This window comes from Mastomys coucha, unplaced genomic scaffold (assembly GCF_008632895.1).
Source record: "Mastomys coucha isolate ucsf_1 unplaced genomic scaffold, UCSF_Mcou_1 pScaffold14, whole genome shotgun sequence".
NCBI classification, from domain to species: domain Eukaryota; kingdom Metazoa; phylum Chordata; class Mammalia; order Rodentia; family Muridae; genus Mastomys; species Mastomys coucha.
In genome coordinates, this window is record NW_022196896.1 from 111,671,486 (window position 1) to 111,694,441 (window position 22,956).

At 46.8% G+C, this 22,956-nt stretch overlaps 1 protein-coding gene across 9 annotated transcripts in view; it reads left to right on the top strand.

Moving 5' to 3' along the window:
• Armc9 (armadillo repeat containing 9) overlaps positions 1–22,956 on the top strand; it is a 126,519-nt gene that overhangs the window by 24,837 nt on the left and 78,726 nt on the right. For all 9 annotated transcript variants that reach the window (XM_031368254.1, XM_031368256.1, XM_031368257.1 and 6 more), the window contains exons 10-14: positions 9,749–9,783; positions 13,626–13,737; positions 15,843–15,935; positions 18,759–18,849; positions 20,989–21,112. In XM_031368254.1, the coding sequence (XP_031224114.1) occupies positions 9,749–9,783; positions 13,626–13,737; positions 15,843–15,935; positions 18,759–18,849; positions 20,989–21,112 (455 nt within the window). The remainder of the gene's footprint in view (positions 1–9,748; positions 9,784–13,625; positions 13,738–15,842; positions 15,936–18,758; positions 18,850–20,988; positions 21,113–22,956) is intronic.

Consider the following 22,956-nt stretch of genomic DNA (forward strand, 5'->3'; position numbering starts at 1 on the left):
ACGTCTTCTTGACCAGCATTTATTTAATCCCTTTGTGTGTGTGTGTGTGTGTGTGTCTGTGTGTGTGTCTGTCTGTGTGTTTCTGTATGTGTGTCTCTCCCCGCTCCCATGTGTCTCCATACACAAACACAATAGGGTTTATAAAACCTTTGTACATATTTGTCAGGCTAGTGTCTATTTTTTCTTTCTTGTTTTGTTGAGACAAGATCTCATGTAGATCAGACTGGCTTTGAACTTCCTTAGACTCTGATGCTCCTACCTGCCAAGTGCTAGGATTCCAGACTTGGATACCACACCTGACTACAATGTGTATCTTTCCTTTTCTTTTAGAGGTTTATTATATTTGATTATGTGTAGCATGCATGCATGTAGTTGTGTGCATATGAATGCATATAGGCCAGAGGGATTGGATCCCTGGAGTTCTTGAGTTCTGGGAACAGAACTTGGATTCTCTGGAAAGGCAGCAAGTGCCCTTAACTGCTGAGTCATCTCTTCAGCCCCCATTGTGTGTTTCTAAAGTTTGCCTGTGTCAGTCTCTCTCCTGTGATCCCAGCATTAAAGAGGCTGAAGCAGGAAGGAGCAGCAGGTTCAAGCTTAGCTTGGACTCTGCAGGGAACTTGAGACTGGCGTGGGCTGGAAAGGGAGACCGTGTCTCCAAACCAAACAGAGGGACCAGGTGAAGACTAATTCTCTTACTAATCACATAATTATCAACTCCAGTACTTTCATCATCTTATCTAATCTGTCCGCTTCCCTTTGTCAGCGAAACCTCTCCTGCTCTTCATAGCCACCAGTATAGTCAGTGTTGTGTGTGTTGTCTGGACTCTATAGCTCCTTTGCCCTGGACTGTTTCCCTTTTCTTTGGTTCTCATTGTATTGTCACTTGGGGAAACTTGTCCTCCTTTAGAAAAGCAGGCTGCTCCCCTTCCGTGTTTGGTGCTGCCTTGGGGTTGGACTCAGGTTTGCACCCCAGGCTGAGGGTTCCCCGGGGAATGACTAGCTTTTCCTAGGACAGCACATCTGGAAGTGCACAGTGTGATCTCAGAGATTCTTAACCCTGGAAGGCTACCAGTCTCTAAGGACACCCTCAAAATTTAGGGGCCTACCTGCATCCTGGAGCTCAGACCTGCCTGAGCCTGATCAGAGGCTGGGTGGGTGAGGCCTACCTCCCAAATGCTGGGACTGAAGGCACGTGCTGCCACACATGGCTAAAATTTAATATATTTTAAAAGATTTATTTATTTATTTATTATGTATACAATGTTCTGCCTGCATGTAAACCTGCAGGCCAGAAGAGGATACCAGATCCCATTACAGATGGTTGTGAGCCACCATGTGGTTGCTGGGAATTGAACTCAGGACTCCTGGAAGAGCAGCCAGTACTCTTAACCTCTGAGCCATCTCTCCAACCCCCAATTTTAATATTTTTTTTTTAAATTTTATATGTATAGGCATTTTCCTTGCATGTATTTACCTGCACCCTGTGGATGCAGTACCCACAGAGACTATAAAAGGGGGCCAAATCTCCTGGGACTGGAGACAGTTATAAACTATTATGTGGTTGCTGATCAAATCCAGGTCTTCTGGAAGAGCAGCTGGTACTCTTAACCAGTGAACCATCTCTTCAGTCCTCAGATTCATGTAAATAAACAAACAAACAAACAAATACCAGGCAGGACAATAATCATGCCATTGCTGCCAGCAATTATCTCAATATTGAAGCATGGGGCTGGTTGCTCTCTGTTCCCTGGGAAAAGGATGCGGTCTCAGGTTACAGATCAGTTACACTTGTGTGTTCGCTCAGGTACTGAGGAGGAAGTTCCCCAGAGCTGCTGTCCATGTTCTCAGAGAAAAGCAGAGAATGGCTCTGTAGTCTGTGCCTTAGGATGTGGCTCAGGAGAGTTAGCATGTAGAAATCGTAGGAGCTGGCTGGGATTAAAGATGTAAGTGCTGGCTAGCTAGGTTTTAGGAATGCACCTTCCTGTGAGGCCTGCACGATGAGGGGCTTCAAGCTAGGCAGTTGACCACCCACCTGAAGCCAGCAGCTGTTTTTAAAATCCCCTGCACTGATTTCCAGTCCGAACTGCTTCGCACGCCCCCTTCTGAACTAGAATACAAGACAAAAGAACTGCCAGAGGTTTGCAGAGGTCACCATCAACACTGGCAAAGCTCTGTTGGAGAGCATGGGCTTCATTTGTGGAGAGATGGGTTCCCTACTGAGTCCAAACCTGTACTGCTGTCCTTACCACAGAACCGCCACACGGGGGCAGCATAAACAAGCAAGAGCTGGCCATGCACCAGAGAGCAGCCACACGGGGGCAGCATAGATGAGCAGAAGTAACCTTTCTCTAGCAGGTTTTGTAGTTGGCAGGAATGGGTGGGCAGGTGGAATGAACACAGCAAGGTGTGCCCTGTCACAAAAGCCCAGTGACTCATACCTCTACTCAGAAAAAGAGAAGCACCATACTGGCAGAAGGCCTCACAAACTCCCGAGGAGAGAGGCTCTCCTGCCCGCCTGCCCTTGTCTGCTCATGCCCAGGCCACTGTGTGAAAATGCCTTGTCGGAGCTGGCAGGTAGATCCAGGTCCCATAATTGGTGCTGGTGAGATTCTCCTGGATGCTCTGTAACCATGAATCACGAATGTCCTCTTGTCCCCATGTGGCTGGCTAACTCTGGTTTTCCTCATCTTTGCCTTCAAAGGTCCAGAACTGGAACAGGTAGAGTCAGACTGTGTGATTGGCTACCTAGTGAGAAGTCTGAGTTCTCCCCTGGGCACAGGAGATAAGACAGTTTTCTAGAATTCTGGTAGAATTCATGGTATTGAGCCACCATGTGGTTGCTGGAAATTGAACATCCACGCCACATAATGGCATTTTTACATCGGCCAACAGCAGCCCCTGTGTCCCATGGTAATGGCAGGCACTATAGACAGTCTTACTCTATAGACCATGCTGGCCTGGAACTCAGAGATCTCCCTGCTGCTGCCTCCCAAGTGCTGGGATTAAAGGCATGTGCCACCATGCGTGGCCTTCAATCTTTGTACAAAGACAAAAATGTGTAACTGCATTTCATAGACTGTATCTCTGTTGTCTTAAAATATTTTATCTTATTTTTAAAGATTTATTTTATTTATTTTATGTGTACGAGTACACTGTAGCTGTACAGATGACCGTGAGCCATCATGTGTATGGCTGCTGTTGATCTCAGGACCTCTCTCGGCCCCCTTCGCTCCAGCATAATTCACTGTAGCTGTCTTCAGACACACCATAAGAGGGCGTCCGATCTCATTACGGGTGGTTGTGAGCCACCATGTGGTTGCTGGGATCCAAACTCAGGACCTTCGGGAGAGCAGTCAGTGCTCTTACCCGCTGAGCCATCTCGCCAACCCCTTAAAATATTTTATTATTACTATCTTAATAATTATGTTTATGTGTGTGTGAATACAGTACCCAGAGGAAGGGTGTTGGGTCCCCTGGAACTGGTAATTGTAAGCTGCCAAACATCATTGCTGGGAATTGAGCTCAGATCTTCTTCCAGAGTGTCAGGTGCTCCTAAGCTCTGAGCTCTCTCTCCACTCCCTGGGTTCCCATTGTTATAGAATGCATGCCTAGCACTCAAGTTCTACACAAGTCACCACCGTGCTGTTAGAGGGAGCCTGGTGCCAACTCATCCCTGTACGACCTGCTGAAGAGTCCGTTTATCAATACTGGTTAGGGCCATATGAACGTTTGGCTTGAAAACAGCAATTTAACAGTAAATCCGACAGCACACAAACCTTTTCCTTCAACTCAGCTGCCTCCCATAGCTTCCCATCTGCCTGGGTTAAACACACATCCTTGAGACCTTTAAAAATGTGTACACTTAGGCTGTTCTACAACTCACTTTTTAGCTTAATAGGACTTTTGTGTGTGTGTGTTTTTTATTGTTTTGAGACCGGATCTCAAGCTAGCCTCAAACTTGCAATCTTGCTTCAGCCCTTCCCCTCCCCCCCCACCCCCAGTGCTGGGGTTCCATGCATGCATACCCTGTCCAGCCTAAATACACTTTTGAGAGCATTCTGTCCTTGTTGGTGTGCTTTCAGTTCCTGTGCTATATAGAGATGGTCGTGGTGTTTAGTTTTTTTGAAACAGAGTCTATATAGCCATGGCTATCATGGAACTCACTATGTAGACCAGGCTAGCCTTGAACTCACAAAGTTCTGCCTCTTGAGCTCGGGGATTAAAAGGTGTCTGGCACCTTGTAAAGTTCAAGGACAGTATAGTACATCCAGCCATTCCTCTCTGGGTGGAGATGACTGTGAGCCTATGGCTGTGAAATTGCACAGCCCATTCTTTCTTTCTCTGCTACTTTACTCAAGATAATGAGTATGTTTGTACTCAAGGCCAGGTGAGGGACAATCCTTCCAAAGATCTGCCTGGATAGGACCATGTAAGAGGGTGACTGACCATGTCAGAGATCCCTGGCCAACTCTCAAGTTGAAATGTAGCCATATTTCAAGTGAGTCCTGGGGCCCAGTAGTGACTCTTAAGGACTTAGGAGTTCATGAGAAATTTTCATTTAAGTGAATCCTTCTTTGGACAAACAGCACGACTGGGAACTAACCCTCTGTTTCCCCCACGTCTCCAGGTAAGGCTGAATTGGAAATGAGTGTTAGTCCTTGATAGCAGTAAATTCATGGCTGACCTAGGAAATGGGAACCTTGGAGCGAAGCCGCACCTGCGCTCACTCTGTTTTAGTAAAATGTTACAAAGGCTGTGGTGGTCATCCCCCTTTTTCAGGGTGGCCTGTACAGTTGTTGAGGAATGGAGCCAGGCGTGGCCCTTCTTCTCCCTGTTGTGTGACCCTTGCCCTGGCGGAAGCTCAGAGACTGTAGCCATCCGCACCTCTTGTGACTTCTCTAGGTCTTCACAGGATACCTGCAGTTGTCCACATGGCCACTCCACTTCAGGCTCAGTGTGGTGAGAGAGTCACCTGCTGAGATCCTGTTCCCTTGCTGCTGCCTCACACACAGATGTATATCCTGTACCCCCGGCCCCAAATCTATGGCAGTTCACACCTTTATACTTCAATCAATTGGTAGAACCATAACCTCTCGCTAGCTCCAGGCACAGACTTCCAGACTTTCCACAGATCCCAACAGGAAAATGTGTGTGCCCACTGTCCACTCTGCTCTGTTGCCTCTTGTGGAGAAAGAGACTCCTCCTGGGTGACTCCCAGGGCTGGTCCTCCCCTTCACCCAGGGGCACTGGCCATCAGGAGCTGCCTGAGGGCTCTCTCTGCTGTGTTAGTGGAAGTGCGTGGCTGAGACTGCCCCTAGTTCTCTCCTGGCTGTGAGCCAGGATCTCCTCTCGGTGTCACGCTAGTCACTCAGCTTTCTGGATGTGTCTGTTTGTTTATATCTTTGTATCCTAGGAAGGATTCGGGTGTCTTAGAAGGTCACATTTCACCTTTGCTCTGTGACTGTCCTTACTTCAAGGTAAAGGGGTTCTCTTTCTGTACACGCCCTCTCTCGGTACAGAGTCCCCCAGGGCTGCTCCCTCAGATGCACGCTGAGGCCTTGGGTGTTCTGTTGTGATCTGAACCTCTCTGGAAGTTTTGTCGGGAGTGTTCCATAGTCCTTCTTCACGTGCACTTTAGCACTGCCAAGGCATGGCAGAAATGGGCCTGGCCTAAAGGGTTTGTCGGCCCCCTTTATCCTCTCGTGCCAGCTGTGGGTGTCGAGCCTCTGCCTCTTCTGCTCCCACCTGGGCCAAGCACTTGTTCCCTCCACCCCTTTTTGTGCTCACATTTTTCAAAAAAAAAAAAAAGTGTTTGCAGACTAAACTTGGACCAGAACAAACAAACTTTGATTTAGGAAGCATGCAGCCTAGTGAGATTCCAGGCATGCTGTTGTGCAAGATCCTTGATTGAGGGCCACTCTCCCTCCTGAGCTGCCCCTAGGAACATTCTACTTAATGTCACACCTGCACTTGATGACAACCATCAGGTCGTGATCACCAGCTAAGCACGGGCCTCAGGTAGCATCTGACATTGGAAGCCTCATCTCCAGGACTTCCTGTGGCTGAAGAGTGTGAAAGGTGTGGCATTTTCACCTTGACTTTTGAGCACCTTTGTCAACTGAGTCTAAGAATCTCAGGAGCTTTCCCTGACCCAATTCAGTAGTTGACACCTTTGTTCACGGCTCATCCTACGGTGCCCCGCCCCCACCATCTGTGCCCGTGGACACCTTGGTTCATGGCTTATCCTACTGTGTCCTCTATCTGTGCCCGGAAGAAATTCTTCCCCATCCAGCATTCTGTCAGGGCTTCCTCAGGTGAACCAGCTGACAGTTCCGGGAGGCTGGGAACACCCTGTAGCTGTAGCCACCCTTTATCTGTCTCAGCTGAACCCTAGTTCTTTCTAGGACTTGCTCTTTCAGTGTTAAGAAATTGTCCTGGCTGGGCAGTGGTGGCGCACACCTTTGATCCCAGCACTTGGGAGGCAGAGGCAGGCGGATTTCTGAGTTTGAGGCCAGCCTGCTCTACAGAGTGAGTTCCAGGACATCCAGGGCTACACAGAGAAACCCTGTCTCAACAACAAGGAAGAAAAAGAAGAAAAAGACTCTACTGTTGGCTTCAGTAGGAGGATTCGTTCTGGCCCATGATAGACTGTATGCTCTCTTGTTTTCTCCCACTGGGCTGTTACTGGCCAGCTGTTGGGCTCTGCATGTACTCCACACAGCACAGCGCCCACAGCTGTAGAGCAGTGACTCAACTCAGGTATCAGTAGCCGTGGTCATAACTGCTTGAGAGCCTGCGATCCAGTGCACATCGATGGTTGCTCCACAGAAGGTGAGAACAGCGTCCTCAGTGTCTGTGTGATTACCAACACTTCTAGGGCTGGAACGTGGCTCAGCTGGTAGATGCCTGGCATGAGTGAAGCCTTGGGTTTAATCACCAGCATCACACAGACCAGCGTGGCTCATCCCTACAGTCCAGCATTCAGAAGAACTAGAAACTAAAGGTCATTCTCAGTTCAGTAGTGACTTTGAAGCCAGCCTGGGCTACACGAGGACCCAGACATCAGAGTGGAGGACAGAGCTGGCACTGTAACCAGAGCTCCACTCAAGCAGTCCCAGCAGAGGGAGGAGCATGACACAGACAGGCAGGGCAGGATGCTGCTCTGGTATGCCTTCACTGGGGTCCCCACCCACAGTGATGCTCTCACTGGACTCCCAGGTGGGCCCCGCCTGTGTCCCATGGGTGGAAAGTGAAGTCCTGAGTCATTCAGCTAGTGTCAGAAGACACTTGACTGCCATGTGTTGGACTGGTTGGTGGTCGGCAAGCAGTAAGATGATTAACAAGCCAGTGTGCCTGGAGCTTAGTTGGTACATGCTCAGCATGCTTGAAGCCTTGGCTGCAGTCCCCAGAACCATGTAAAACCAGGTGTGGTAGATGCCTGAAGTCCCCATACTCAAGGAGGTAAGGCAGGAAGATCAAAAGTTTGAAGTCATACTTGTTGACATGGCAAGTTGGGGTCCAGCCTGGGCTACGTGAGACTCCTTTGCAAAAACAAAACAAAAGCGACCCAGAAAAGTCACATAAGTCCTTGTATTGTAATCATGTAAGTCCCTGTAGGACTGTTGCAACAACCAACAGTCTCTCCTGATATCACCCAATGTTCTCTGGAGGCAGGCTCACTCCCAGGCAGGAACTATTAGGGCAGCAGTTCTCAATGTGTGGGTTGTGTATCAGTCATCCTCCGTGTCAGATATTTGCAGTTCACAACAGTAGCAAAATGGCAGATATGAAGTTGTAATGAAATAATTTTATGGTTGGGGCTCAAGACACCCCAAGACCAAGTTCTCAGCACAAAGGGAATTTATTAGCCCCAGAGGACAAAGAGCAGAGAATAAGACAGGAGATAGAGAAGGAGAAAGGGACAGGGAGTGGGGGCAGTGATATTTGTCCCAGAGGGGGACAAAGGACTGCCTCTTGATAGTGAGGGGACAGACATGACGAGGGGACAGACACGACCCACAGTTTTTAAAGGTAAAGGAGAAATCCTGGGTTAGGATGAGGTGTCTAATTTTAATTGGGTATGAGCCAAAGGCAGGTTTTAATTTGCTGGATGGAACACTTCTTTGATAGCTGGACCTTGGTAGTCAGCCTCAGGAAGAGGAAGCCTGAGATAGACTTCTTTAGGGAGGAGTGAGTTTTATTGAGAACTAAGAGTGAGTTGATATCATTGGCTTTTTGCATTTAGTGTGTATAGTAACCCTGTAGCAGCGCTGTGTCCTCACTTGACCCCTCTTGGCTTATTGCCTTCCCATCCTGCTGTCTTTAATGAGATGAACTGTCAGGTGAGTTCTCTAGGTGGCATCTCAGACCTGTGTCCAAACGGCTTGGTAAGTTAGTAATAGGAAGAAGCCATTTATTTAGTCAAAACACTGAGGGGTTAAAACTGCTAAGAGCATAGCTGGGTAGTAGACTCCTGGCCTGGCACTTGCAAGGTCCTGGGTTCAGATCCCAGCACTGCAAAAACTATTTAAACATATATAGTCATGAGGCATTTAGAAGTGAGGCATGGCCAAGCCATGGTGGTGCACGCCTTTGATCGGGAGGGAGAGGCAGGTAGATCTATGAGTTCGAGGCCAGCCTGGCCTACAGAGGCTGAGCCAGGACAGGGCAGCCAGGACTACATAAAGATAGCCTAGCCTGTCTTGGGGGAAAACAAACAAAAAAGAAATGGAGCTGGAATCTGGAATCTATGGTCTGTAGACTTGGCTGAGGGAGCTGTCAGAACCAGGGTCACTGGCAAGACCACTGCCTTAGTGTCCCTGGGGGTTTAAGTAACTCTTGCAACAGTCTCATGCTGATTGGGTGTCTCTAGATGCCTAATGTTGGGACCTGAGAATGACATATTTTCAAAAACTCCCAAAGGAGAGAGTCCCTGTGTCCCTCACTGGCAGGAATTGGTGACACTTGAGAGGCGTGTCTCTGTTCTTTCCTCTGCGTAGCTTCTCTCCCCTTTTCCTTTTAAGGCAGTTTCAAACAGTCTCACCCATAAATAAAATGTCCACATCTAACAGATTTTAAAAAACAAACAAAACCCACAAGCAAATAGAATCAGTAGGAATCCCCACTAGCAGTCCAGTCCATTCTCATTTTCTTTTATGTTTGGTGTGTGTTGTCAGACATGTGCCTCCTGTTGTGTTTGTTCATTCCTCTGTATTCCTCCTATTTAATTCCACAGTGCTCGTAGTGACAAAAAATGAGGACGCACACATGCACACCACAGGGCCCATGTGAGGCAGGGTGCCTGCACACGGTGAGGGGGGAGGCGAAAGGGAATAGTCATTTTTTATTTAAGCACCTATGGAGTGGAGTGTTTGGCTTGGCACAAAATGGCATTAACTTGTACTTAAAGAGAAATATTTTACTAGGAAAAAAGAAGGTAAAAACCCAAACCACCTTTGTTCTCCATGGGGTCTAAGATTTGATGGCTCTGCGTGTGGCTAGGAGATCCCAGTGGTTCTCATTGCGTTTGGCTAAGAGTCTCGGTAGACTAAGAACGGTTGACTGACCCTGGCTTAGTGGGGCATTCATTCCAAGCAGTAGCTTTAAAATCCTATATGCCTTTGGAGGACACTGAACACCTAGCAAATGGCTGCTCATGTGCTGTTAGGAGGGGCTTGGGCTGGTGCTCTATGGTCAGGTCAGCGTTTAACAGTCTCTTTGTTCCCATCCTCCCTAACCCCTCCCTCAGGCCTCAACCATGTTACGAGCTTCCTTGGTACCTGAGTAAGTAATCATATTTCAGAGTTTTCATTAATTGTGTTCCAAAATTGTATTGTATGGGTATTTTGCCTGTCTGTCTGTCTGTCTGTCTGTACATAACCTGCATGTCTGGTGCCTGCAGAGGCCAGAAGAAGGCATTAGGTCCCCTGGAACTGGTGTTACAGATGGTTGGGAGACACTGTGTGGGAGCTGGGAATCAAACCCAGGTCTTCTGGAAGAGCAGGCAATGGAGACCTCTCTCTAGCCTACATGTATCTACATGTAAAACTGGAATTCAAGCTAGGTTTACTAAACATTTCACTACATGTGAACATGAAAGGAAATACCAATGATTATAAATTTGTTGAACCAGAATTATTTTTTTTAGATGAGCAATTTTCAATTTTATTAGACTCTCAAATGAGATTTGTAATTGGCATTCATAAGAAATCAATTATTAATAGCTATTCCAGTTGTCCTCCCTCCATATTCTGCCTGCTAAAGTGTTTACTGTGGCTCTGAAGGCAGCCATCACCATCTAGTCTGTGGCCATCCTGCCCTGCAAGAGCTTTCTATGGCAGATCTTAGGGGGTTAGGGCCAATCTCCATTTTCTCCATTTCAATGTATCATTGACCTAGTTGTGGAAAATAAGCAACGATACACTTAATGTTAAAATACTGTGCAATTCCTTTTAAATAATTAACTTGTCCTTCCATAAATCTGGTCATACTAAATAAATTTATATTTTAAATTGACCATCTCTAGTAAACAAAATACCTTGAAACAACTATGTCATGAGGCACTAAATATAGAAATTATAAGATAAAATGTGAAATTAATTAGGACAAACAATTTTTCAAATTATCCTTTCAATTAGAAATTGAATGTTTACAGTTGTCTTAAAAGGAGAAAGAGTCGTCTTTGGAGCATTTAATTCTCATCTATCACCATCATTGTTATGTAGTCCCTGTAATTAATGGTGTTTGACTCAGGATCAATTGCAGCAGACAGCATTTCTTCCATTTCCTCTTGGGAAAAAGGCTCGCCTTCCTCAGTCACGTACTTGATCAGTTCGTCCCTGGTTAGACCCGAGTTTAGCCGCATCCAAAACCTCAAAAGCTCACAAAAGGACTTCTTCAGGAATTGGTCTGTATCTTCTTTCCACAAGTGCTCTGGTCATCACTGGAAGAAACTTTTCAAATCAAACGTATCCAGTGGGTTCATCTTCCTCTACCTGTTCCCTCCTAGTCCTTCTCCTCCGCCATCTTGGTGCGGAGCCTGTCGCCTGGACCAGAATTATTTTTTAATATCGATTCTTGTAAGGTGGCATGAAATAGCAAAAATGAACAAATAAACAAACAAAAACCCCACAAAAACCATCAATAACAAAAAACTGTTGGCTTATTCTTGTGGTATTCTCTAGAAATGAATTTTATCTGTCATTCTGCCATCAGCAGACAGTGCAGTGTCTTAAGTCCCGTGTCTTCTGCTGGCTCACACTGTGACCACATCCTCAGGACAGCTTTGCCTATCCCAGCTTCCCTGTTCAGATGAGTTAGGTTGTCACCATGGAGGTGTGTGACATGCATACCTCACCAGCTGTGTTGCAGCAGAGAGGAAGTGGGAAGCCTGACCGCGGTTAATGCTCCACCTTAAGCACTAGAGTAGGCTCTGGTTAACCTCTAAGCCAGCAAGCGTACTCACCAGTCATCAGTGAGATGACTCAAACAGAGGTGGCCTCAACCTGTCTGTCGCCTTCCTGAGTCTCCCATGGTCTTGACACTTAGTGGTAGTATAGCGTGATCCCCAAGCACGGTAGCCTGGCTAATTCCCACCTCTGAGGCCAGCCGTGGTGCCTGGAACTCCCTCTGGCTCCGTGCCTCCGCTTCTTCACTTGAAAGGAGAAGAGTGGAGTAACGGCACTGCAGGCTTGTTGTGACGAAGATCGTGCCGCACACTGCTGGACAGTGCTTGTGAGCACTCTGGATGGTGGCCAGCATTCTTAGTGATGTAAGGGCAAGGGTCACCTGCAGAAAACAAGGGGTTTGTGGAGGATGATAAGAGGACGCAGGAGGAGGCCAATTCCTTGATCAGTGGAAGAATACTAGGTCCCTTGGTAATTCTCCTTGGGGAGTATTAATACCAAATACTCATACCTCCCTAGTCAGTTTGCACAGCCCACCGAGAGCTGTTCTCCAGCCTTCCCTCTTGGAAGAAGCCCCAGTTGTGGAGCAGAGCCAAGCTGGACTTTGCAATTGCAATATTTTTCTGTAGAACAAGGGCCCATTTACACTTTAAATTTTTAAAATTACTACATTTTATTGTATAGCCAAAGCTGGTCTAGAATTTACAATTTAGTCCAGGCTAGCCTTGAACTTGCAGTAATCCTCCTGTCTCAGCCTCCAAGTTAGCCATCATACCCAGCTTGTTGTAATAATCAAGAGATTATCAAAAAACTATTTAAAAATTCTCTTTTGAAATGCATTTATTTTTGTTTATGTGTGTGTTCCAGCTTACCTGTGTATACACTACATGTATGGCTTGCAGAGGCCAGAAAAGGGTTTTGGGTCCTGTCAGTATTCTTTGTTATGTGGGTCAATCAAAGAAAAAGGGGTACTCCAGAGTGAAATTCAGGTTCTTTTTTGGTTTTCTTGAGACAGGGTTTCTCTGTATAGCCCTGGCTGTCCTGGAACTCACTCTGTAGACCAGGCTGGCCTCAAACTCAGAAATCCACCTGCCTCTGCCTCCCAAGTGCTGGGATTAAAGGCATGTGCCACTACCACCCAGCTGAAATTCAGGTTCTAAGGCAGCAAGGAGGTCCAGCCTCAATGAATTGAACCTTGATCAGCCATGCAAAGACATTTTTATTGTTACACAAAAGTTGCTTTTTGGGGATGTAAAACTAGTTCCTCATCCCAAAGTCCCTAATCTAATCTGTTTTTCCTGAAGGAAAACATCACGCCTCCAAAACTTTAGTCCCATTGTGTAGAGTTTGCTGCACTCAGCAATACATGACCTTCCAGGTATGCCAGGACCGTCCTGAGACCAAGGTCCTGAGACCAAGGTCCTGCGAAGGCAGGCCTGACAGCTCCTTCTAGATAACAGAAAACAATCACTGTTTTCTAAATGATTTCTTCAAGGGCAAAGTACTTCCAGAAAACAACTGGCATTGATGTCTACCCTAGAGACAGTGAAAAAGAACTGTTTCCTTCTAAGGTTTACCCTCCATACAGTGATTCTACCAGCATTCCTACTACAGGGTTCCCAGAAATTGGAGTTACTGACAGTTGTGAGCCACCATATTAGTGCTAGGAATGCAACCTGTACTCTCTGTAAGGGCAGCCGGTACCCTTAACTGCTGAGCCTGTCTCCAGCCCTCACAAGACTTCCCAGTGTTAATATTTTACACAAGTCCTGTGCAGTTAGCAAACCCAAAAAGTCAGCGTGGGTTTAGGGAGTGGACATCCGGGACACAGCCTATAATCACTGTGCTTGGGAGGCTGAGGTGGGAGGGTCAGCCTAGGCCACACAGTGAGACCCTGTTTGAACACAGAAACTAAAACAAAACCTAGTATGTAATTTTTTTTTCTTATTATGTAAGTAATTCATGCTTATTACAGAAAATTTGCATGCCATCGAAATCTAAGAAGAATTAAATTTAGCTACATAAAATTCATCCAGCATTACAGGCAGGGCTGATCTGGCTGAGGCTGGGTGGGGGCCTGAACACTGGGATTCTGGGAGCCGCGTTGGGAGGCAGTTGGCCACTGCGGGATCCTTCAGTCTAAGCAGGTGTCCTAATGCTCAGATGTAGTGACATGCCTCTCTGCCCTTTTTTTCTCTTTGAACTGGCCGGGCTGAGCAGGAAGCTGAAGGATGTCCCATTACTGCCCTCCCTGGATTATGAGAAGCTGAAGAAGGATTTGATTTGGGGGAGTGACCGCTTGAAAGCCTTCTTGTTGCAGGCTCTGCGCTGGGTAGGTACCTTCCCCTTACAGTTAAAAACACAGAACAGAGACAGCGCCAGCACTGCTGTTCTTGGCTGGTGACCTGCTAACTTGGCTGGTATCACGGAACCCCTGTACTAAAACCCCCTTCCTGCTACCTACCACCACCAAGACCTGAGGTCAAGAGCCGCTCGCTCCAGCTAGCTGTGGGAGCACATGCCTTTACTCCCAGCTCACAGAAGGCAGAAGGAGCTAGAGTTCTGTAAATTCAGGGCTAGCCTGCTCTACACAGCAAGAGCTAGACCAGCCATAGTAAGACCCTTCCCCAACCCCCAGCAAGAAAATCAGCTCCTGAAATAGGCCTTGGTCTTATTGTGACACATTCTATACTGTTGTCAACTGATGTTGCCTTCCTGGGTGATGGGGCAGCAGCCCCTGCCATCCAACCCCTACCTGGTCAACTTGGGGCCTGCATTTTAGTTAGAGTATTTAGGCAAGTCACACTGCGCAGCCAGTCACAACTCCAGAGAGCCCTGGGAACAAATACTGATCAATAGCCACACACTGGATAGGCCTCAGGACAAACACTTCCAGGCCTCATCTGGGTTCCCATTCCTCTTCTGCATCCTGGGCCAGTTTTCAAGCATCCCAGACCCCTCTACATTTTCAGGTTACTGAGGGCCCTGAAGATGTTTGTTTATATGAATGTTATCTTAACAGTATTTACAGTATTAGGAAATTAAAACAAAAAACTTAAATATCATTCCCAGTAAAATAAGTAAATGGCATGTTAGCATAAATAACAATAGTTGTTTCCCAGACAACAAAGCAAGTGAGAAGAATGTCAGTGTTGTGCATCTTTGTGTCTGTGTTCAGTGTCTGCCTCTGGGAACTGATCAAGGGCACGGCAGAACCCAACTTACTGTTAGTGTGAAAATACGCCTGTCCCCTCTGGTCCCATGAAAGAGTTTTGGGGATGCCCAGAATTCTCTGAAACACTCTTTGAAAATTACTCACCAAAGCCTATCACCAAACGATCTTCTTTAATTACCCCAGAGTAGTATCAGGCTCCTTGGGGGACCTCCCATAGTTCAGAAAATCCTCGGACCAAAATTCTTTGACCGACCTCACCACCCTTGGGCAGAAGTAGTCCTCACTGGTACATAGCATCTGGTGGAGCATGCTGGCCTGGCCTCATGGGGAACTATGAGGAATACTAAGGGGAGAGCCCTGTGGTCTCTACTGTGGTTGTAGGGGCCTGTTGACCAAGTGGGTGGGCAGGGAGAGTGATCGTCCAGGGCTGCCTGACCCTGGTTTGCTTGTGTCTGCTCGTGTTACCACACTCACCCTGCTTGCCCGAGTTTGCCACCCAGCCATGACTCAGTCTATACACTCCCTGGGCTTCTTGCTGAGAAAGGGCCTCCCTTAATGGAGAAAAGTGCACATGTTCTCCAGGTAATCAGGAAAGGCTTGCTTTGCCTTTGTTTCTCTCCAGTTCTCCATCCAGCCTCATGGCTCCATAGTAATTTTACCCCAGGTGACATTTTTGGCAGACCTTTAGCAACTCCATCTTCTGTGGTGATCTGGTCAGCTAGCAATTCCTGCTTCCATTGGAAGGCTCTCCCTCCTCCTGGCTGTGGTGTCTGTTGGCTGTGGTCTGGCTTTTGCCTATGTTGCAAACCAGGATGTGTCAAACACACCACATTGTCCTCAGACAGAAGCTGACTCTGAACCTCAGGGTGTTTATTTTCCTGGAAAAGAGAGCACATTTGCTCATGTCAGGTACACAGCTTTCTCCTGTCCTAACACAGACAGCTGCGTGCAGGGAGCTACATACTTCCCACCAAAACTTCTTCTTTGTGGATATTACATCAACATAATAGAGTCCAGCCAGCTCGCCAACCTCTGTCCCATCTGCCTCTCCAACCTGTTGCTCATCAGTCCCTCTTGGATAGGGTCATTGAGAGCTCTCTACAGGTAGCCTGGGTGCCACTCTCAGAACTAGATCCCCCCGCCCCCCTGCATCCTACCCCCTCCCCCATTCCTTCTCCTGCTCTGCTGGTTGATCGGCTGTGCACTTTTCAATGCCTAGCTCTTCCTGGGTAGGAATTTGTTGCTTCTGTTTTTCTTTGCAGCGCTTGACCACATCCCATCCTGGGGAGCAGAGGGAGACAGTCCTGCAAGCCTACATCAGCAATGACCTCTTGGATTGCCACAGCCACAACCAGGTGAGTAAGAGGCAGCCAGGCCTTCTGTGGCAGGGGAGACCCTTAGCAGACTCAAGCCTTGGTTTCTCTAGACACTGTCCAGTGCTGAGCTTGCCCGGCATTTCCTGTTCAGCTGCTCGAGGGTCTCTGATCACCTCTTGACCTACTTCAGTTGTGGAGCAGATTCCCAAAGAAGCCAGATGGCCTGATGTTCTCTGCCCCTTTTCTGATAGTTTCCCTTCCCCTCCTCCCTCCTTCCTTCCCTCTCCTCCCTCCTTCTTTCAACTGTTTTAGTTTATCTGTCTATCTATCTATCTATCTATCTATCTATCTATCTATCTATCTATCTATCTATCTATCTGTCTATCTATCTATTTTCTTGTTTCTTTTAAGAGGGAATGGTTTAGAGTTCTCTGAAATTATCAAAGAACTTGCAGGGTAGGATGACTCCTTGGTAAGGCTGATGCTGGGTCACTATGACTCCAAAGTGAATTGGCCTGTTCAGAGGGGAAATTGAGCTGTCTGGCTAATTAGTTCTTCCTTTGTCATTCTCAAATGTGGGGTGTGGCATTGCCAACCTGAATGTGTCATTAAGATTTTACAGTAGGCAGTGGCAGCGTCCAGCTTTAATCCCAGCATTCGAGAGGCAGAGGCAAGTGAATCACAAGGCCAGTCTGGTCTACAAGGAGAGTTCCAGGACAGCCAGGGCTACATAGCGAGATCCTGTCTCAAAAAACCAAAAAACAAAAAACAAAAACAAAAAACCTCCACCTTGGGCTGCAAAGATGGCTCAGTTGTTACAGGTCAGGCTCATAACCAAAAATGTAAGAAAGTGACATCCACAGAGAGAAAAGGATGCAGGCTGCACTCAGCTCAGCCTCGGCACTCTCAGAGCTCGGGACCTCCTGTTCAGGAGCTGGGCCTGCCTACACTTAAAATGGGTCTCTCCACATAAATCAAGATCACCGCATTGGCTCCTAGAGGGCAGCCTGATCTAGCAGCCCCTCACTGAGACTCTCTTCCCAGGTGATTCTAGACTGTCACATTGATAATTAAAACTAACCCCCACACATTGTGAAATTCAAAATGAAATCTTAAATCAGGCACCAGTGTTTTCTGTAATAAAATAAATATTTTACTTTTGCCAATCTCAATTTTTTAAGAACAGGCCGAGATGGGCCTAGGGGAAAGGTAGGTCAGTTGGTGAGGTGCGACACAAGCATGGATTCCCAGAGCCCATGATGGAAAGAAGGCAGGCAGGCAGCCTGTCTGGGTGCTGTGATACATTCCTGTAATCCCAGTGCAGGGGAGGCAGAGACAAGGGATCCCTGGAGCTTGCTGGCCAGCCAGTTCTACCAAAGCAGTGAGTTTCAGGCTCCAGAGTGTGCATGCGGGCACGCATACACACACAACCAAGGTTAAAAGTTAATGCATGTTAGAAGCCATGAGAGAGAACTGTTTGGAAGGTTGTCCCCCGTTGGTAGAAATGTCACTTCTGGACTTAGTTACCTCTTAACTACATGCTCACTGTGAATGAACACTCTTCTGCCTGTGCCCTTGTGACTTCTATGTTCTCTATACTGTTATGCTACAGTGGAAATTTGCCTAAATAAAGATGGTACAAGGACAGTTGTCATCTTGGAGGTAACATGTGGCCCTTTCACTCGGCATGGTTCAGTCGGAGTCCTCCCTCAGGCTACCATTCAGGAGCCTTGCTTCCCCAAACGTCTGTTGACTCTTCCAGGTCCACCTCTCCTGAACTGATGCTCTCTCTCCAGCCCCCTCCTCTTCCTCTATTTCCCCACCCACCTCCTTTCTGAATGCTCTTCTGTTAAGTTACATTCCAGCTACTGGGTTTTTGGTTTTGTTTTTTAATGTGTGTGTGTGTGTGTATGTGTGTGTGTGTGTGTGTGTGTGTGTGTGTGTGTATGTGTGTGTGTGTGTGTGTGTGTGTGAGAGAGAGAGAGAGAGAGAGGGGTGGGGGGGTGGGGGGTGGGGAGGGAATGTTTGTCTGCCTATATGTATGTGCACCGTGTGTATGCTGTGTCTGAGAAGGTTAGAAGAGGGCATTGGATCCCCTGGAATTGCAGTTGCTCATGGTTGGTAGCTGGCATATGGGTGCTAGGACGCCATCCCTGGTCCTCTGCAGGAGCAGCAAGTGCTCTTGGCTGCTGAGCATGCCTCCAGCCTTGTTGCCATTGGTTTCTGAGAGTATTTCGCTATAGCCTAGGCTGACCTCAAGCTGAAGATTGTCCTGCCTATGCCTCCCAGGCACTGGGGCAGGCATGCACTTTCACTGCCACTTCCTGCTGGTGCGGCCCTGGTGTGCCCCAACGCTGAGACACTCTGTGCTACCATCTTAGGATAATTCTGCCTCCCTGCCCCTGTGCTTCGAGGTCACAGGAGTAGCACAATGCAATCTAGTCATTTTGTTTCTGTCTTCTGTTTGTCTGTCTGTACTGTCCCTGGCTTTGTCCCTCACTCTCTACCTTTTGAGGAATAAGTGGTGGGACTCAGGGATTTGTCCTTGCCCAGTACAATCTTGTGATTTACCTCAGGGTCTGCATCCCAATTTCTAGAACTATGCTTAATTAACATTTCTCATGGTCTTTAATCAGTTCTTCAGAATTAAAAAAAAAAAAAATCCATTTCCTATAGTCCTGTCATGTGTTTCTCTCATCTGACAAGCCAGCAACAGAAGCAGCCAGGTGTGCCCTGCTCTTCTGTTGCAGGTGGCCTGTGTGGCTCTAGCTTGTTTCTCTAGTCAAACCAGGCAGAGGGGCATCTTTCCCTTCCCCACTCCTAACCTCACTGATTGTCTCTCTCCATGGTTGTCCCCTGCAGAGGAGCGTGCTGCAGCTGCTGCAGTCCAAGAGCGAGGCTGTGCGGCAGTACATGGCCAGACTCATCAATGCCCTGGCATCCCTGGCTGAAGGTGAGACGACATTTTCCTCTAAGCAGAGCAGCCCTGGCAAAGCCACCTGACGTCCCTGTAAAATGAGTGTTTTCCAATACTGCTTAAAGTGGCCCAAGTCCCCCCATTTTATTTCTAACAAATCTTGTGAAAATTGGTTCTTATGCCTGAGTTTCTGTCAAAGCAAAGTTTCTTGCCTTTGGAGTTTACTTTATAATACAAAGATTTTATAACTCTTATTTAAAATTTTTTAACTGTATGATAGGTAATACTATTTTTTATAATTCCTACTTTCCAATATATGTTTGGTGAAACAAGTAAAGCTTATCTAGCAAGCACTGAACCTTTTCCTTTGGTCTTCAAAGGATTTGAAAGTTTCCAAAATAAAAATATTGTCCCTGGTGGGAACACCAAGCACTGCCCGCCTATCTCTATTCTGCCCAGCTATAGACAGTAGACATCTTTATTTACAAGTCAGAAATAACTTGGGGGCCAGGTCACAGAGCATCATTTGCATCTAAGCACAGATTCTCATCTCTGGTCTTGGGGGCCTGCACTTAGTATTACAATGCATAGCAAAAGACCAAACTGTGACAAAAGTGAAACAGCTCAGCTAGTAACAGCTCTGGCCCATGCCTGGTGACCGTGTGGATCCCTAGAGCCCACTAACATGTCAGATGTGGATCCCAGTGTTCCTAAGGGGAGATGGGAGGCTGAGACAGAATTGTTTGTGGAATAGCACTATGCCAGAACAAGAGAGACCCTACTTCAAAATATGGTGGAAGGAATGACCTGACATCTGAATTGTCCTATGAACTCCATGTATGTCCCTTGCTACCCATACTCCCCCATTCACAAGTGTATATATTCAAACATACCCAGGATAGTTTCCTTCGATTCTTGTTTGTTTGAGTTGGTTGTTTTGTTTTTGCATATTTGCTTGTTTTTCTAGACAGGGTTTCTCTGTGAGCCCTGGCTGTCCTGGAACTCACTCTGTAGACCAGGGTAGCCTTGAACTCACAGAGATCTGCCTGCCTCTGCCTCTGCCTCCTGAGTACTGGGAGTATATGCCACCATACCTGGCCCCTTTTGAGGTATTTTTAATATGAATAAAAAAAGAGTTTTCAGGCTAGACAGTGGTGGCGCACACTTTTAATCCCAGCACTTGGGAAGGCATAGCCAGGTGGATTTCTGAGTTCGAGGCCGGCCTGGTCTACAGAATGAGTTCCAGAACAGCCAGGGCTACATAGAGAAATCCTGTCTCGAAAAACAAAAACAAAACAAACAAAAAATAGTTTTCAGATTATGAATACATGATGCTCAACAAGTTTTTTTTTTTTAAGAATTATTTATTTAATGTATATAAGTACACTGTAGCTGACTTCAGACACACCAGAAGAGGGCATCAGATCTCATTACAGCTGGTTGTGAGCCACCATGTGGTTGCTGGGATTTGAACTCAGGACCTTTGGAAGAGCAGTCAGTGCTCTTAACCGCTGAGCCATCTCTCTAGCCCCTCAACAAGTTTATTTAATTCATTATTCCGTTCATTTGGCATACATTTATTATAAGCCAGTATATGCACTGAAATCCATTCATCTAATCACCCTGTTTAAAACTAATATCAGTCAATGCAGAAACCTACAAAAGGTTAGTAGTGACTTTATACTTATTAAGGTATCCCAGGGAGGGCCTCCACCTCCATCAGGCCCTGAGCATGTCTAGGAGGGACAGCGGAGTGTGGCAGAAGCAGCCGTTGGCTACCTCTCTATAAAGGCCAGGGGTTTATGGCAACATTCCATTCCTCTTCCTCCTTGGAGGTCCTTCAGGGTTAGATGTCACACACTGTGATGATGGCTTATGTTCAGCTTACAGGAGGAAAGGCTTTCTGTTGGTTATTCTATCAGTCTATCACTGATTGAGTAATCTGTTCTGGACAGGATCCCCAGTATATGTACTAGCCTGGCCACAAACTTGCAGTCCTTCTGCCTTGGTTTCCCAAGTAGTGAGATTACAGGCATGAGCTACCACACCTGACTCAGAAAAAATGTACTTTAATAGTTTCCTCTAGAACTTTCTAGTGTACACCATGTAGGCTTTACTAGAAAGCAGCCTTGGTATACATCAACTTAGTTCTTTTCATCTCTGGCACATTATTAGGTCGCCTCTACCTGGCCCAGAACACAAAGGTGCTGCGGATGCTGGAGGGCAGGCTCAAGGAGGAAGACAAGGATGTCATCGCTCGTGAGAATGTCCTTGGGGCCTTGCAGAAGTTCAGCCTCAGGTGAGGGCCATGCCATTGGTCAGTCTCCACCTTTGAGCTCAGGTGTGTGTGTGTGTATGTGTGTGTCTGTTGTTGTTAAACAACCACTCTCTTATTACTTAATTCTCATGACATCATAGGATGCAAATGGTATCTTTCTGCTACCACTTAAGAGAAGTTAGATGACTTTCCAGGCTACAGCTGGAAACTTCTCTCTAACCTAAGCTCTGCCGTTGAAGGCTGCTGGGGATGGAGGAAGACATGACAGTGAACGGACAGTGCCATCTTCTAGCTAGTATGGGGCATTAATTAGCCAGACAGGTGCTTGGCTTAGGGGTAACCGATCATAGTGCAGTTGCTTCCCATTATACATCGTGTGACCAGTAGTTCTGTAGTCATTATACATCGTGTGACCAGTAGTTCTGTAGCCATTATACATCATGTGACCAGTAGTTCTGTAGTAGTCTTGGCCTGGACCAGGCATTACTTAGAACTTAAAAGTCATGGGCTTTCTTATTTCTTTTAAAATATATGTTGTGTGTATGAGTATTTTGCCTGAATGTATGTATATCCACATGTACATGCCTGGTGCCCTCCTGAGGCACTCACTGGAGGTTTTTTTTGTTCTTTTGTTTTTTTTTTTTTTGAGACAGGGTTTCTCTGTATAGCCCTGGCTGTCCTGGAACTCACTCTGTAGACCAGGCTGACCTCGAACTCAGAAATCCACCTGCCTCTGCCTCCCAAGTGCTGGGATTAAAGGCGTGCGCCACCACCGCCCGGCTCCTCACTGGAGTTACAGATGACTGTGAGCTACCATGTCGTTGCTGGGAATTGAACTGGTTCTTTGGTCAAGAGCAGCAGGTGGTCTTAACCACTGAGCCATCTCATTAACTCTTCATGTTCGTTTTGTACCAGATCTAGTACAGTTTTAGAACAGCTTAGGTATTCTAATGAGAGTCAGAGGCTCTATGAGTTTGAGGCCAGCATGGTCTACATAGTGAGTCCCAGCCAGCCAAGGCTACAGAGTGGAACATTATTTCCAAAATAAAATCATTTTATTTTATGCCTATGACTGTTTTGCCTGTGTGTATATTTGTACAATGTGTGTATGCCTGGTGTTACACATATTGGAGGTCAGAAGAGGGCATCTGATCCCCTAAAACAGGTTACATATGATTCTCAGCCATGATGTAGCTCCTGAGAACTGAGCCTAGATCTTCTGCAAAGCCGACAAGTGCTTTGAACAGCTGGGCCCCCAGCCCCCAAAGTCACTATCATAAATGGATAAGCCTGCTTTTCACAAATTTGCAGAGTTCTGCAGCCATCACAACCTAACTGTAGAGCATATTTCCCATTTATTTACTCATATGTGTGTGTTGTGGTTGTCAGAGGATGACTTGTAGAGATCCGTTCTCTCCTTCCATCGTGTGGGCCCTAGGGATCAAACTCAGGTCATCAAGCTTGGCTGCAGGTGCCCTTACCCATGAGCCATTTCACCAGTCCTAGTTTTAGAGCATTTCTATCATTACAGAACAGAAATCTCCCACTAATTGTTGCCACTCTTTATTCCATTCCCAGCCCTAGATAGCCACCCATATCCCTCCTATAGCTCTACCTGTCTTGTGCATGTCCAGGTCATGGAATCATGTCAAATGTAATCATGAGCGCCTCCCACCCCCAAGTTGATTTTGTTTCAAAGTAATATTTCTGGGACTGGTTACCTGGGTCAAGTAAACCAAAGCTATTGATAACATTTACATATTTGAAGTAGCATTCTGCTAACTTTCGATATTGAAAAGGCACTTGGGAGGCAGAGGCAGGTGGATTTCTGAGTTCGAGGCCAGCCTGGTCTACAGAGTGAGTTC